This window comes from Acipenser ruthenus, chromosome 14, assembly GCF_902713425.1.
Source record: "Acipenser ruthenus chromosome 14, fAciRut3.2 maternal haplotype, whole genome shotgun sequence".
Lineage (NCBI taxonomy): Eukaryota > Metazoa > Chordata > Actinopteri > Acipenseriformes > Acipenseridae > Acipenser > Acipenser ruthenus.
The window spans coordinates 2,841,621-2,857,907 of NC_081202.1; the positions used below are offsets into that span (position 1 = coordinate 2,841,621).

Below are 16,287 nucleotides of genomic sequence, written 5' to 3' on the forward strand. Positions count from 1 at the left end.
TATATATATATAACCTGCAGTGTACAAAATTGGGAACTTTGGAACCTCTGGGAATGAACATTCTATTCTAATAATCATGACACCATCCACAGAATTTCTGTATAATTACAATTATTGAATAACAACTCTATATGTGCACTGTGTTTACTTTTCTTTTTAAACAGCTGAAGGTGCTTGTGTCCGAAACGTCTGAATTTTATTTAATCTTTTAAACTTTTTGTGTACATTTTTAAAATGTGTGTGTGTGTGTACATACATTTTGTCATTTTAATGTTAGATATAATTGTAATGCAATATATATATATATATATATATATATATATATATATATATATATATATATATATATGCTGTTACAGGGTGGGGGGTCGCGGGAGAGCCCCTCTCCCCCATTTCTCTCGGGCAGGGAGAGCACCGCTTCCATACTTCGTGTAGAATATTGAACTGTTTTGCTCCTATTAATATATGGAGATATACATGCATGCGTATAACCCATACAAATAAGCAAAGAATACAATAACCGTAAGAAACCCTTGAGATAAATAATGAAAAAAGTTTGAATATAGCGTGCCTGGTCTGGAACAACAGGTGTGAATAATGAGGTGAAGGGAACCTGTATCAACGCTGTGCTGAGGTGTCAACGTTTTACAATTAGATGTAATAATTGGAACAGTTCTTATTTTATACCTATATAATAAGAAATAATGTAGATAAAATAAGCTAAACATTTATTTAAAAGATAAAACTCAATCGCCTCAAGCAAATGAAGGGTACTGTGGCCTTACACATTTTCTTTTGCAAAAGGATGCACTTCTGTTTGAAATAGTAGCGACCCCTCACTTCTAAATATAGCACTACACCACTGATACTGTATGTACCAATCTATTACTCCAAGAGTTTTTGGCAGGGATAGTGTATATGTGCAAGGGTTAATGTACTGAAGTACAGTATAGGTTTGTGTATATGAGAGGGTTAATGTACTGAAGTACAGTATAGGTTTGTGTATATGAGAGAGGGTTAATGTACTGAAGTACAGTATAGGTTTGTGTATATGAGAGGGTTAATGTACTGAAGTACAGTATAGGTTTGTGTATGAGAGGGTTAATGTACTGAAGTACAGTATAGGTTTGTGTATATGAGAGAGGGTTAATGTACTGAAGTACAGTATAGGTTTGTGTATATGAGAGGGTTAATGTACTGAAGTACAGTATAGGTTTGTGTATGAGAGGGTTAATGTACTGAAGTACAGTATAGGTTTGTGTATATGAGAGAGGGTTAATGTACTGAAGTACAGTATAGGTTTGTGTATATGAGAGGGTTAATGTACTGAAGTACAGTATATGTCTGTGTGTATGAGAGAGGGTTAATGTACTGAAGTACAGTATAGGTTTGTGTATATGAGAGGGTTAATGTACTGAAGTACAGTATAGGTTTGTGTATATGAGAGGGTTAATGTACTGAAGTACAGTGTAGGTTTGTGTATATGAGAGAGGGTTAATGTACTGAAGTACAGTATAGGTTTGTGTATATGAGAGAGGGTTAATGTACTGAAGTACAGTGTAGGTTTGTGTATATGAGAGGGTTAATGTACTGAAGTACAGTATAGGTTTGTGTATATGAGGGTTAATGTACTGAAGTACAGTATAGGTTTGTGTATATGAGAGAGGGTTAATGTACTGAAGTACAGTGTAGGTTTGTGTATATGAGAGAGGGTTAATGTACTGAAGTACAGTATAGGTTTGTGTATATGAGGGTTAATGTACTGAAGTACAGTATAGGTTTGTGTATATGAGAGAGGGTTAATGTACTGAAGTACAGTATAGGTTTGTGTATATGAGGGTTAATGTACTGAAGTACAGTATAGGTTTGTGTATGAGAGAGGGTTAATGTACTGAAGTACAGTATAGGTTTGTGTATATGAGAGGGTTAATGTACTGAAGTACAGTATAGGTTTGTGTATATGAGAGAGGGTTAATGTACTGAAGTACAGTATAGGTTTGTGTATATGAGAGGGTTAATGTACTGAAGTACAGTATAGGTTTGTGTATATGAGAGAGGGTTAATGTACTGAAGTACAGTATAGGTTTGTGTATATGAGAGGGTTAATGTACTGAAGTACAGTATAGGTTTGTGTATATGAGAGGGTTAATGTACTGAAGTACAGTATAGGTTTGTGTATATGAGAGGGTTAATGTACTGAAGTACAGTATAGGTTTGTGTATATGAGAGGGTTAATGTACTGAAGTACAGTATAGGTTTGTGTATATGAGGGTTAATGTACTGAAGTACAGTATAGGTTTGTGTATATGAGAGGGTTAATGTACTGAAGTACAGTATAGGTTTGTGTATATGAGAGGGTTAATGTACTGAAGTACAGTATAGGTTTGTGTATATGAGAGAGGGTTAATGTACTGAAGTACAGTATAGGTTTGTGTATATGAGAGGGTTAATGTACTGAAGTACAGTATAGGTTTGTGTATATGAGAGGGTTAATGTACTGAAGTACAGTATAGGTTTGTGTATATGAGGGTTAATGTACTGAAGTACAGTATAGGTTTGTGTATATGAGAGAGGGTTAATGTACTGAAGTACAGTATAGGTTTGTGTATATGAGAGGGTTAATGTACTGAAGTACAGTATAGGTTTGTGTATATGAGAGGGTTAATGTACTGAAGTACAGTATAGGTTTGTGTATATGAGAGGGTTAATGTACTGAAGTACAGTATAGGTTTGTGTATATGAGAGGGTTAATGTACTGAAGTACAGTATAGGTTTGTGTATATGAGAGGGTTAATGTACTGAAGTACAGTATAGGTTTGTGTATATGAGAGGGTTAATGTACTGAAGTACAGTATAGGTTTGTGTATATGAGGGTTAATGTACTGAAGTACAGTATAGGTTTGTGTATATGAGAGGGTTAATGTACTGAAGTACAGTATAGGTTTGTGTATATGAGAGGGTTAATGTACTGAAGTACAGTATAGGTTTGTGTATATGAGAGGGTTAATGTACTGAAGTACAGTATAGGTTTGTGTATATGAGAGGGTTAATGTACTGAAGTACAGTATAGGTTTGTGTATATGAGAGAGGGTTAATGTACTGAAGTACAGTATAGGTTTGTGTATATGAGGGTTAATGTACTGAAGTACAGTATAGGTTTGTGTATGAGAGAGGGTTAATGTACTGAAGTACAGTATAGGTTTGTGTATATGAGAGGGTTAATGTACTGAAGTACAGTATAGGTTTGTGTATATGAGAGAGGGTTAATGTACTGAAGTACAGTATAGGTTTGTGTATATGAGAGGGTTAATGTACTGAAGTACAGTATAGGTTTGTGTATATGAGAGGGTTAATGTACTGAAGTACAGTATAGGTTTGTGTATATGAGAGAGGGTTAATGTACTGAAGTACAGTATAGGTTTGTGTATATGAGAGGGTTAATGTACTGAAGTACAGTATAGGTTTGTGTATATGAGAGGGTTAATGTACTGAAGTACAGTATAGGTTTGTGTATATGAGAGGGTTAATGTACTGAAGTACAGTATAGGTTTGTGTATATGAGAGAGGGTTAATGTACTGAAGTACAGTATAGGTTTGTGTATATGAGAGGGTTAATGTACTGAAGTACAGTATAGGTTTGTGTATATGAGAGGGTTAATGTACTGAAGTACAGTATAGGTTTGTGTATATGAGAGAGGGTTAATGTACTGAAGTACAGTATAGGTTTGTGTATATGAGAGGGTTAATGTACTGAAGTACAGTATAGGTTTGTGTATATGAGAGAGGGTTAATGTACTGAAGTACAGTATAGGTTTGTGTATATGAGAGGGTTAATGTACTGAAGTACAGTGTAGGTTTGTGTATATGAGAGGGTTAATGTACTGAAGTACAGTATAGGTTTGTGTATATGAGAGGGTTAATGTACTGAAGTACAGTATAGGTTTGTGTATATGAGAGAGGGTTAATGTACTGAAGTACAGTATAGGTTTGTGTATATGAGAGGGTTAATGTACTGAAGTACAGTATAGGTTTGTGTATATGAGAGGGTTAATGTACTGAAGTACAGTATAGGTTTGTGTATATGAGAGGGTTAATGTACTGAAGTACAGTATAGGTTTGTGTATATGAGAGAGGGTTAATGTACTGAAGTACAGTATAGGTTTGTGTATATGAGAGGGTTAATGTACTGAAGTACAGTATAGGTTTGTGTATATGAGAGGGTTAATGTACTGAAGTACAGTGTAGGTTTGTGTATATGAGAGAGGGTTAATGTACTGAAGTACAGTATAGGTTTGTGTATATGAGAGAGGGTTAATGTACTGAAGTACAGTATAGGTTTGTGTATATGAGAGAGGGTTAATGTACTGAAGTACAGTATAGGTTTGTGTATATGAGAGGGTTAATGTACTGAAGTACAGTATAGGTTTGTGTATATGAGGGTTAATGTACTGAAGTACAGTATAGGTTTGTGTATGAGAGAGGGTTAATGTACTGAAGTACAGTATAGGTTTGTGTATATGAGGGTTAATGTACTGAAGTACAGTATAGGTTTGTGTATATGAGAGGGTTAATGTACTGAAGTACAGTATATGTTTGTGTATATGAGAGGGTTAATGTACTGAAGTACAGTATAGGTTTGTGTATATGAGAGGGTTAATGTACTGAAGTACAGTATAGGTTTGTGTATATGAGGGTATATGTACTGAAGTACAGTATAGGTTTGTGTATATGAGGGTTAATGTACTGAAGTACAGTATAGGTTTGTGTATATGAGGGTTAATGTACTGAAGTACAGTATAGGTTTGTGTATATGAGAGGGTTAATGTACTGAAGTACAGTATAGGTTTGTGTATATGAGAGAGGGTTAATGTACTGAAGTACAGTATAGGTTTGTGTATATGAGAGAGGGTTAATGTACTGAAGTACAGTATAGGTTTGTGTATATGAGAGGGTTAATGTACTGAAGTACAGTATAGGTTTGTGTATATGAGAGGGTTAATGTACTGAAGTACAGTATAGGTTTGTGTATATGAGGGTATATGTACTGAAGTACAGTATAGGTTTGTGTATATGAGAGAGGGTTAATGTACTGAAGCACAGTATATGTTTGTGTATATGAGAGAGGGTTAATGTACTGAAGTACAGTATAGGTTTGTGTATATGAGGGTTAATGTACTGAAGTACAGTATATGTTTGTGTATATGAGAGGGTTAATGTACTGAAGTACAGTATGTCTGTGTATATATATATATACAGTGCACTCTGTTTATAAGAATCCCTTATATACGAATCAACCGCATATAGTGATCAAAACCACTGGGACCAAATCATGCCTATACCAACCAATGTAAAATACGCCACTTCTAAGAATAATTTCGGGGCAGACTGACTACATGTAATACGGTACTTGATCAAGTGCAATGACGTGTACAGCAAATAAAGCTGTTTTTGAATTTGATCACATCTCGCGTGATTAGGCACGTACGCAGCTTGGATCGTGCAATGATGCAGGAAACACTGCGTTGTTTGTAATCAAACGTGACTGCGCTACTGCATTGTGTAGGTATTTTTTTTGTGTTCTGTTAGTGAAAATGTGTTTCAATAAAGTGAATACACATTCATTAAATACATACTGAGTGTTATTGTGTGATATGCATGTGAACTGTAAACAACTTCTCAGTCTAACTTCGGTTTCTGTCTCTCCCTTTTGATACAGTATCTGAACTGAAGAAAAGCTGTGCTGGCACTTTATAACACAGACATCTTATTCAGCATTCGTTTTAGAACTAAATAAATATTAGGCCTATTACGTGGTTATCTTTCCTAATGTATTTCTTTTTTGCTGCGAGAGGAGCTGCGGCTTTCTCCGGGAGAGGAGACGCTTCAGCCCAGCTCCAGCAGCCGAACCTGGGGCGAGCCCATTCCCTCTGCCCGTCTCATTCACTTCGAATTGAACTCCCGACCACCATTTAGCCAGGCGAGTTGATTACATGGTGCTTTATGAATGGTTAATTCACGGAAAGTTACATTTTTGCTTCACTATATATGGATTATAGAGAGGGAGTTATTTTATGTTGTATATTAGTCAGATGTATGTTGTTGTGTGTCCCGTGGCACCCCCCACCCCCTCCCCCGTTTATAACGCTCCTCGGTTATGACGCTCATATTGTGTGTCCCCCGAGACCCACGTTATAGCAAGGTAGCACTGTATATCTATCTATCTATCTATATCTGGGGGGAGTGCAGCACTGTGTAGGGTGGTGTTGTGCAATAACTAAAGTACTCTACAGATAGTGGGTGTTCTCAGAGGTTTAACATAGCAAGCGGGATGATGAAGTGCGAAGTGCCACAGCTGTTGCAGTTCAGAGAATGTTACATTGCGTGCTGGTTGCTTGTGGGTGTCAGAGAAGAGGACAAGTAGCAGGCAAGGTTTGGAGACGGGGCTGTGTGAAAAAGGGTTGGATCCAAATAAAAGGGACATTCTAGCACACACCACCGCATTGCGTGCCTACTCACCCACCCACAGGGCACACTGCAATTGAGAAGATGGAAGCATCATCGCATTATACACCAACGGTCAGCAAGAGGAACAGGTTACAGTTCAAATCAGCAAGTATCACTTTACTAACAGATTGAAAAAAAACTACTACATATTTTAGCTTTTGATCAGTAACTATAAAACAAAACTGAGATTCTTTGGAATAAATGAGGGATTTATCAGAATGTGAAAGACAGTGGTAGTTTATACCACTCGTGTGGCTCAGTTTCCAGGAGTTATTTCTGAGTTGTGCCATGGAAAGCTAGCAACCTCATCTGTTGGATGGGACAAGCTCTGTCGTGGCTTGTAAGAATAGCCATTCAGTACCTTCAAGGGTGTTAAAGGAGCTACAGTATCCGTATTGAAAATGTAAACATTCGTGGCATGCAAAGTGAAAGCCAAGACGTTATGTTTATGTAACGTGCCTGCGTGCATTCCTGCGTTCGTTGGTTCTCACCGCGTACCCTACGGCTCTCGTACCACATGGCATGGTTTTGAAAGTCTCAAACATATCAGAGGCGCTTTTGCAAAGCTGCATATAAGCTTGTAGTTCATTAGGCTGACACGAAAGATACTTCACTGTGTTAATGCATGCCCCCTTTGTAATGAAGCAGTTTTATGTCAACAGATTATCTTTCAAATGCATAATCCGATTATTTTGGCAGCAAGTCGTGTTTTAGACAGGTTTAAGTAGCTGCTTATTTATGTTTTAAGCCTGCTTTGTAAGTTATAACAAATATAGAAAATCTTCTGGGAACACTTGTTTAGGTAACTGTTATAAGTGGTTACATACAGCCTATAGACATACTTTTAATGGTTTTATTATGATGATTTGAGAGAAAACTATTACAATAAACTTTTGTTGTTTGCTACATACATCATGCTGTATAGGGTGCTGTACTCTACAAGCCAATATCCACATGCCGAGAGGTCAGAACAGCTCATTTTATAACATACAGGGTGATTAGAAAGCAAGTGTACCATATCAGCTCACCATGCGTTGATGTGGTAAACTTACTTATATATATTTAGTTGATGTCCTTGACATCTGTACATCACAACCTTCCACTCGTTACCCTTCTTATTTGTTGATTGTATTATTATTTTAGCAGACGCCTTTATACAAGGCGACTTAGAGACTAGGGTGTGTGAACGTGTGGAACTCTCAGAACTACATTTCCCATCATCCTCCTGCTCACATATGTAACAGATAGATTTACCAGTGAGCAGGAGGATGATGGGAAATGCAGTTCTGAGGTGTCCATGCGAGTACATGGGAAGCCATCGAGGCAGGGAATGCAATTTAAAGTTTTAAAAAAGTGGTCAAAATGTTAAAAAAATGTTTTGTTTTTTTTTTTAATTAAAACAATACACACACCTTACTTTTTCCCTTTTTGCTTACGATTGTAAGTCGCCCTGGATAAGGGCGTCTGCTAAGAAATAAATAATAATAATAATACGTAAACAGTTGTAGCAACACATGGGAACATGTAACACAATAAAATAAAAAGGTCCTCATGTACCCTTTAAACAGTATACCCCCAAGCTTTAATGCTTTCTAATTCCACACAGAGAGAATGAAGCGAAACACCCATGTAAGAACATCCACATTTATTTAACATGATATAAAACAGATGGGATATGAGCACTGGCATATCAACTCTAATAAGCAGCATCTTACAGTTACATCAGCTCTGCTCATTGTATGCTATATACACAATGAACAGAATTAGTTTTTTTTTTCTTCTTTTTTTACATAAACAAAAAAGTACTGGATTACAAAGCTGGCTTATTGCTTTTTACATGTGCTATACCTTTGTGAAAGACCAGTACTCCAACAAGCCGGTAGTATTATTTCTTCTTTTTTTTTTTTTCTTAAATAAAAACAAATAAAATAATAAAGCAGATTAAGTTATAGTAAGCAGAAACATTCACATGTGTGTTGGCAACACAGTGGCAGTTACAGGTGACAATGCAGCCAAATGTATAAATAATTACAAACGGAAATATATCACATCTCTGTAGCAGTAAAATGGCACTTTTAAAAACTTACATTTTAGAAACTTTATTTGTTTTAATGCTTTGTACATTGAATTACTGAAGCAAATGTGGCATGAGATATGATGTTAAAAATAACTGCACTAAAAATACAATTATGTGCCTGGAATAAAATGTGTTGCAAACTGCTTTAAAATAAAATAAAAAAAGGCATCTTAAATCAAACGTGAAATTCAGCAATCGTATCAGTATTCTCCACAAGCAGAAGTTTTAACTGGAGTTCTGGAATAAATCTTATCTACAACTGTACAGTCTTCAATCTAGATATTTAATTCAGAGTAGGCCAATGACACCCACAAAAGAGGTTGATGACAGAGGCGACGATAAAAGAACAAACCTATAAACAATAACAACAATTCAAATTATTATTATTATTATAACAGTAAGGTCCTCTCTCTGCTCAGCTCAGGGATAACCTCACACATTGAGGCCCCTTTCTTTTCAATGAAAGTCTTATTGACAGGCACACAATCACAAAGGACCTGTAAGAAGCAACACTGTCTTGTTATGGCATCTTCAAACACTAGGCTCTGGACAGCATTGTTGTGTTCAGCAGGTCACAGTACCGAAAAGTTCCTGTAACCAGAGTGACAATCCTCACGTATAGGATTTAACAGACGCCATCGCTTGAGCTATGGAAAAAATATATACATATATATTAATTGTCTTATGTATTATGGTTTAAAGATTGACAATATATCAAACATCTGCAATTTTTTTTTAACCCCATCCAAACTTTTTCACATGCACACCGCTACTGATGAGAGCACATTAGCAGATTATTAGTTTTAGTTTTTTACTATTTAAAAATGCTAGCTAAATACTTTTTTGTTATGGTGTAATGTGCCAGTAAAACCCCCACTGTTAATGTAATTGATATGCTGCTTTTGGTCACTGACTAATCCCAAAGTTCTCCTTCTCGATTAGTTTTTCCAAATAAATACTGCACTTACTAAAAATAAATAAATATTTGATACTTTCATGTACAAGCTTAAATTCAGTTAACATTTTTCAACCTAAAAACAAACATTTAAGAAACAAAGATACTACATTTATGAACATCAACTATAACAAGTTATTTAAAAACTATATTTGTATTACATTTTTAAATATACAAGCAGTCTTCTAATACAAACATACTCTCAAATATTTAACTAACATTCACACATGTATAAATCTAAACCCACACCCCATACCCTCAGTGATAATTATTACATCACAGGAATAGTACAACATGTTGCAACTTTGTTTTGTTTTTTTCTTCAAGTCGCTGTAGTAAACCAACAGTAATATTATCATATGTATTTTTGTAATTCATTTATAAATGGGCCTCGCATTTTAACCCTGTAATGCCTATTGTACCACATCTGATGCAATCCTTAGCCACACCTCTATATTATTATATTTTAAATCCAGCCTCGCAAGCCAGAATTTTTCATATGCAGTACATTGTGTGTTGCCACACAGGAAATAAAAAAAAGACAATGTTTGTACAATAAATTTAAAACAATGCTTGGGCATTACAGTGTTAGGGGAGTAATTTAATTTGCCTTTATCTGTCTGGTGCAGCTGTCATTCATATAGCATTAGATGTCTGCATTCCTGACACATGTCACAGAACACTAATGAAGGTAGAAAGCCTCTTACTGTTGTGCTATTACACACACATGAAGTGGGATCCTTCTGCGAGCGGAGGGTGAGGCGGTGAAGATGGAGAGGTTGGGGACTGAGGTGGAGAGGACAGGCTTTTCACTGTGAACAACAACAGTGCAACAAAACAAATAAATAGCCAGCCTGAAATAACTGCAAAGAAATGGAGCAGCAGCAGCAGGAAAGGGTTCTAAAGCATTGCAAACTCAATGCTCGGAAAAAAAGGTTAAAAAGCTAGAATAAAAATTAAAAAAAAAAAACATACAACAAGCAGCAACCGAAGTACGACAGAATTATTAAATGGATTCACAGACCACTTATTTTTTTATAGTTTGTACCATATTAGAGTACAAATATCTCTCTGGGGGATGAATAAACCACACAAGCACCACAGGCTAGTGGTCATTCAACCCTGTTGGTCATCTTACAGTTCCTCCAGCTGTTGTAAGACCAGATTGTTGGGCTGGGCACCAGAAATACCCAAAAAAATAAAAACACTTTTTTTTTTTTGTTTAAATCCTCTCTCCCTTTTTTCCATCCATATGCCAGGTGAGTGAAAAGCAGGCCAACAGTAAAGCCTGACTCTGTGCCAGCATTGGTTGTCCTTTAAAGTGGACAGCTTCAATTTTCACATTTCAATGGAATTTTGCTTTTGCCCCAGCCTAAAATTATAAATCCATACTGTCTGTGCTTTTTATATATATTGGTGTGGAATAGAAGAAATGAATGGAAACAGATAACAGATAATTTCTTTGTAAAGAGGACACAAGCTACAGTATATATATCTAGAATTGGAAGTGGAATTGGTTTTAGAGTTGAAATGATGTAACAGGATTCAGAGACTAACAAAAATGTAATAAAAATAACTTATCCTGAATAATGCAGAGTCCTGAGGTTTGCAACCGGTTAATGGCTCAGGGAATATCTTTTCAGATATATATATATATATCTTTTCAGATATATATCTTTTCAGATATATTTCCAGATCTCCTAGATTTATGGCTCATGCTTTGTAAAGGAAATTAAAAGAGCTCCTTTGAGACTATACAAATGTTCCTTTGAATTACACAGACTGCAGGATAACATTATCTGGTGGTGCATCACAACAATTTAAGTGCGGTTATCATCAGGTATTATTGTATGTTCTGTCATTCAGTATCACGAGCAGGAGGTCCAACTACAGCCAGCATAAAAGCCAGGGGCGGCGTCACGCTTGGGCCTGAGGGGCCTGGGCCCACCCATTTTGCTCATGGGCCCACCCAGTTATGGAGCGATTGACAATTAAAAACATTTCATGCCAAACCGTATTAGACTAATCCGCTGCAGCGAGTCTAGCTCATCCTTGTGGTTCAAAAAATATATCCGTCCCACCCACCTCAGCACCGTTGTCATGGTTATGAAAAAAAAACAGATTGGCGATTGGACGGCTGAGATCTTAAGTCTTCGATACTATGGTCTCGAAATCACCACGCGTCGGCAGCACACATACAGGAACTTTTCTTTCATTGCAAGGCACGCAAGCAACCAGCTTGTGCAGCTGCTGCTTAGTTATTTTTTTACATTTGCAATTAGCTGTCTAATTACCTACACAGGGCAACAGTGTGGAGTAGTGATTAGGGCTCTGGGTTCAATCCCAGGTTGTACCCTTGAGCAAGGTACTTTACCAAGATTGCTCCAGTAAAAACCCAACTGTATAAATCGGTAATTATATGTAAAAAAAATAATGTGATATCTTGTAACAATAAGGGCGTCTGCTAAGAAATATAATACAGAATGTTTAGCCAACTTTGCAGTAAACCATAGCTATATTTGTGTCTTACGCATTAGCTATGTCCCGAAAAATTTGGTAAAAAGAAAACTAACCGACGAATCAACAAATGCGCCAGTAATGCAAGTACCTACATTTAATTTTATCAACTTGAATTCAGTTGACTGATGCAGCTGAGATGTATGTTATGCTCTACTCATGCCTCTATTCCGGTTTTGTTTTTGTTCCCATATAACTGACACTTTTTTAAAGCTGAAAGGGAAGTATTAACATTCACTTTTAGTCACTGTATGAGAGTTTTTTAAATTTAACCTCACTTTGGGAAGTCGAAACACGTGTGAGAGCTTTTGTCAGATGCTAACGTTATGGAAATTGTGCTGCTATGCCTGTTGGTAGTAAATAGGATTTCCAACTGTCAAAATGTTTTGGTAGAGTGCGCGTTCGTGGAGAATATGGTGCTATTTCTGACAGTATAGAGTCAAAGATCTTCTAGTTACTATAAAGATCTTTGATAGAGTGTCCTCAGTACACATATTAGTAATTACGTCATTACGTTTACGTCATTAAGTCATAAACGGCCCGTCCGTGAAAATTTGGGCCAGGAATTAAATCCTGCAGCCGCTACTGAGAAAAACAATGCAATACAGCTCTCAAGTGAAAAGCAGCTGTTTGAAAGAAGCCATCTACATCTGCTTGAACATAAGAACATTTGTAAACTTTCTTATGTTCAAGCAGACGTAGAGAGCTCATTAAATAACTTTTATCTCCCTTACCCGCTACAAGCTTGCTTCTTTTGGAAGCCTCTGCGGCGAGTTTGTAAGAAATGTTTAGAATCTTCTCTTGCTCTTGAGCGTTGACTTCCTCTTCTGTGTGGTCCTCGGTCTTGTGGTTGACCACAGGCACAGCATTTTGCATGCTGAAAAGACACAGGGTAAAATAAAAAAAAAACACACACCAGGCAAAAGGAAGCCAAGGGGAAGTAAAAAAAAAAATCTCACACACACACACAGAGAATATTGTACTCAGTGGTCCAAAAATCACTTATACTAAAACGATCAGCTTGCAGCTTAAATGCAATGTGCAGATATGATCTCCTTTGCAAGTGGGTGTTGTATCATTCCACAAGTCACCACTTGTATAGCACACAGGGTATAAGCCCCCCACCAACCCCCAACAGAGAAAGGGTTAATTAGATATTAGAAGCACTAAAAAAGTAGAAACTTAAAACTTTTCACTGAAGACTTTATGAATGTCTCCACGTTATGCTAATTCTAATGAACTATAATTTTTTCACCATGTGCTTACCCGTAGAATATTCTTAAGCATAAGAAGTCCTCGAATAGGTAATGTAATCATTATTCCAGCAGACGTTACAAAGGCAGTTAGGATAATTACTATCTCCTTCCATTTCAAGTTGACATGCTTGGTCAAATAAAACTGCAACTTGGGCTTTGTGTTAAATATGGCTCTGCAAATCACAACCCATATTGTCCCTGTCTGTAGATTTGTTTGCCTCTGTTCTTTCCTCTACCTGTTTTTGGTGAGGATTGCTTTTATTCTGTCAACTTTCTTCTGCTTGTCCGCTGATTCCTCTGGGCTTAGCACCTCCTCAGGATCAGACTCAATGTACCTCTCTGGAATCAGAACCTTCTCTGGGGTAGATAACTGGAACAGCAACAAAATAACAGCGTTAACACCCAAGAACTTAAAAGACCTTGTTGAAGTCACATCTACCTCATTCACAACAATATAAAACACTGTCTACAGATGACCAAGAAAGTGTTGTGTGTCAGGATTTAAAAAAGCCTGTGGAAGGCTATTCCAAAGTCCAGCAGCACAGCAGTGTAAAACCATAACACTGCAAACACACTGGCAATGTTAAACCAGCGAGACACACTGGAGGACTGATAAAAATGGGCCAAATTTCATAGTTGAGTAAAAAGCCACCGTGACCTTGAATATCCACTTGAAAAGTGGCCAAGAACATGACACACAAATGATTAAAATCACCCGAAGGAGCCACAGATCTCTGCTGTGCATTTCATAATCTGTTACACTGAAGCGTCTGCCTTGAAGCCAACATGGCAAGTGAGCCGTTTATAAATTCACACAACGCGCTGGGTTACTCAAGGCACTAGCAAATAGATGCTGATTATTTGCTTTATTAGAACGTCGGATTGAATTAAAAAGGGATCTAATCACTTGCGATTAAAGCAGTTTATCACCACTGACGCTTTTTAAACACGCTAGACATCTAGGAGTGGAATAATCCTCCGAGCTGTAACATTCCGGCCCTCCCCACTTACAGGGGTAAGGCAATTGGTTTTTTTCTTCTATTCCCCCTTTAAATACATAAAAGCCATGTTGTCATAGTTTAAGTTTTGGCACAGAGGGGCGAGTGTTTGTGGCCCTATCGAGTTACCACCCCCACACCATACAGTACCCTTCATCACTCAATATTCACTGGAGGTCTCCTGCACCACTGAGCAGTGGCCTCCTCTCAGTGCTTTTGTAGGATATATTAAATCAATGGTAATCAGTTTTGATACCTCTTTGTCAACACTGCACTCTCCAGGCTGACCAGCTCCTTTTAGCCTGGCGATTTCTTGGGCAGGAGTTTCATGGTTCCTCTCCAAATCATCGCCCTGAAGAGAAGCCTCCAATTCTTTAATATTGCTGGACATCGTGTCTTCCATTTTGCAAAGCTGAAAACAAACCATAGCTCATTGAAACTAAACAAAGTGTCCTAGGGCTTAAAAATACAATACAGATCTCAGCGATTGATCAGATAGGACTAAACTGTAACTTCCTTGCTTTTATAAACTTCAGGGTTCCTCTCCCCCCCCCCCCCCCCCACTAAATACCTGGGCTGATTTGAAAGGGTTTTCTTTGGAAAATGAAGGGCTCCTGGACGGTGAGTTTTCATGACCTGCAATGATGTTTAACCCTTTCTTCTTCTCTCGGAGTGAGGCCTGCTGGTGCCGCTTCATTCTCTCCATCTGCTCCTCCACACTCATTCTGGGACGGGAGCTCTCCATCAGACAGAGCTGTTCCACTGCACTCCTGGGTCGTTCCTGAGGGAGCAGTGCAGCATTGCATTTTTTAGAGACTGTGTGTGTGGGGGGTGTGGGGGAGATATTCAAAAAGGTGCTTAACTTTAGTTTTTATTGATGTGATTGTAATTGTTGCTACAGTTAGTATAAAATATCCTGTTTATAGAACAAATACAGTGTATGGAAAATAAACAATTATTAAAGCAGTTGCATTTGGGGAATTTTTTTTGTATAAAGCTACACATCTGCTTAGGAACACAGTTGCAAGTGTGATTCATTTGGAAGGTCAACACTTGTAGAATATCGGTTTATCCCTTCGGTTGTTCTAGTTCTGTAAAGTTTTACAGTGATGTGACACAAGCATTGCCCTGGTTACTGTATAGCCAGGCTCTGCAGCACACAGTTAGCAGTGGGTGTGTAAGCACTAAAATACCTCATTAGAACAGCAACCGGACACACAAATAAAGTGGAAATTCATTTGCTCCATTTGAGAAATGTGCTCAGTAAAGTTGTTGTTAAATAAATAAAATCTGATATCCAAGTCCAAATGTGCTGTAGGTATCTCCGTTTTTTCAGTCATGTTTATGCTGTTTTCAGTTTTAACTGGGAAGGACGTGTGGTTTTGTACAGTGTCTTCAAGCACCTGTACACAGCAATACAAGTACCCCCGAGTGTGAAATGCAGTGCTCCGACTGGCCAAAAGTGAAGCATCCACATGCTGAATACACTTTAAAGTTTGTGCTTTTATGTTGTGTGTATGTACAGGCATGGAAATACGACTCCTACTGCATAGCAGTTCGATCCAGACACCTGAGCTTGTTACCAATACACTGAGGCTAATCAAGGTTGTATTAAAACCTGCAATGGGTGAAACTGCTATGCAATAGGAGTCCCAAGTATAAGTGCTAGAAAAAAGAAAAAGAAACAAACAAAACAAAAATACAATGAAATATAAGCTTGCCGTTCTTGTATCCAACTTTTTAGTTTTTCTCAAGGTGACATAAGATGCTATTGTTGAGGACTGAGGCATTGGTGACTTTGTTCTAGGAGACACGACACCCACGGGATAGGAACTACCTGGAAAGGAACAAAAGAAAATACATACATGGTCAATGCCTTGCAGAAAAGAACACACAGTACATCATACTGAAATAGTAAATAATAAATATTTATAATAAATTATAAACTAATCTGTTCTGTCTTTGGAATAATGTTACATC

At 37.4% G+C, this 16,287-nt stretch overlaps 1 protein-coding gene across 12 annotated transcripts in view; it reads right to left on the reverse strand.

The window, feature by feature from the left end:
- Positions 1 to 8,134: 8,134 nt before the first annotated feature.
- LOC117419803 (pleckstrin homology domain-containing family A member 5-like) overlaps positions 8,135 to 16,287 on the reverse strand; it is a 112,226-nt gene continuing 104,073 nt past the window's right edge. For 11 of the 12 annotated variants that reach the window (XM_058985570.1, XM_058985566.1, XM_058985562.1 and 8 more), the window contains 7 exons: positions 16,029 to 16,144; positions 14,879 to 15,088; positions 14,564 to 14,719; positions 13,546 to 13,679; positions 12,788 to 12,930; positions 10,244 to 10,348; positions 8,135 to 9,228 (listed from right to left, as the gene is read on the reverse strand). In XM_058985570.1, the coding sequence (XP_058841553.1) occupies positions 10,254 to 10,348; positions 12,788 to 12,930; positions 13,546 to 13,679; positions 14,564 to 14,719; positions 14,879 to 15,088; positions 16,029 to 16,144 (854 nt within the window). In that variant the 3' untranslated portion in view covers positions 8,135 to 9,228; positions 10,244 to 10,253. The remainder of the gene's footprint in view (positions 9,229 to 10,243; positions 10,349 to 12,787; positions 12,931 to 13,545; positions 13,680 to 14,563; positions 14,720 to 14,878; positions 15,089 to 16,028; positions 16,145 to 16,287) is intronic. The other variant, XM_058985561.1, reaches the window with a different exon arrangement.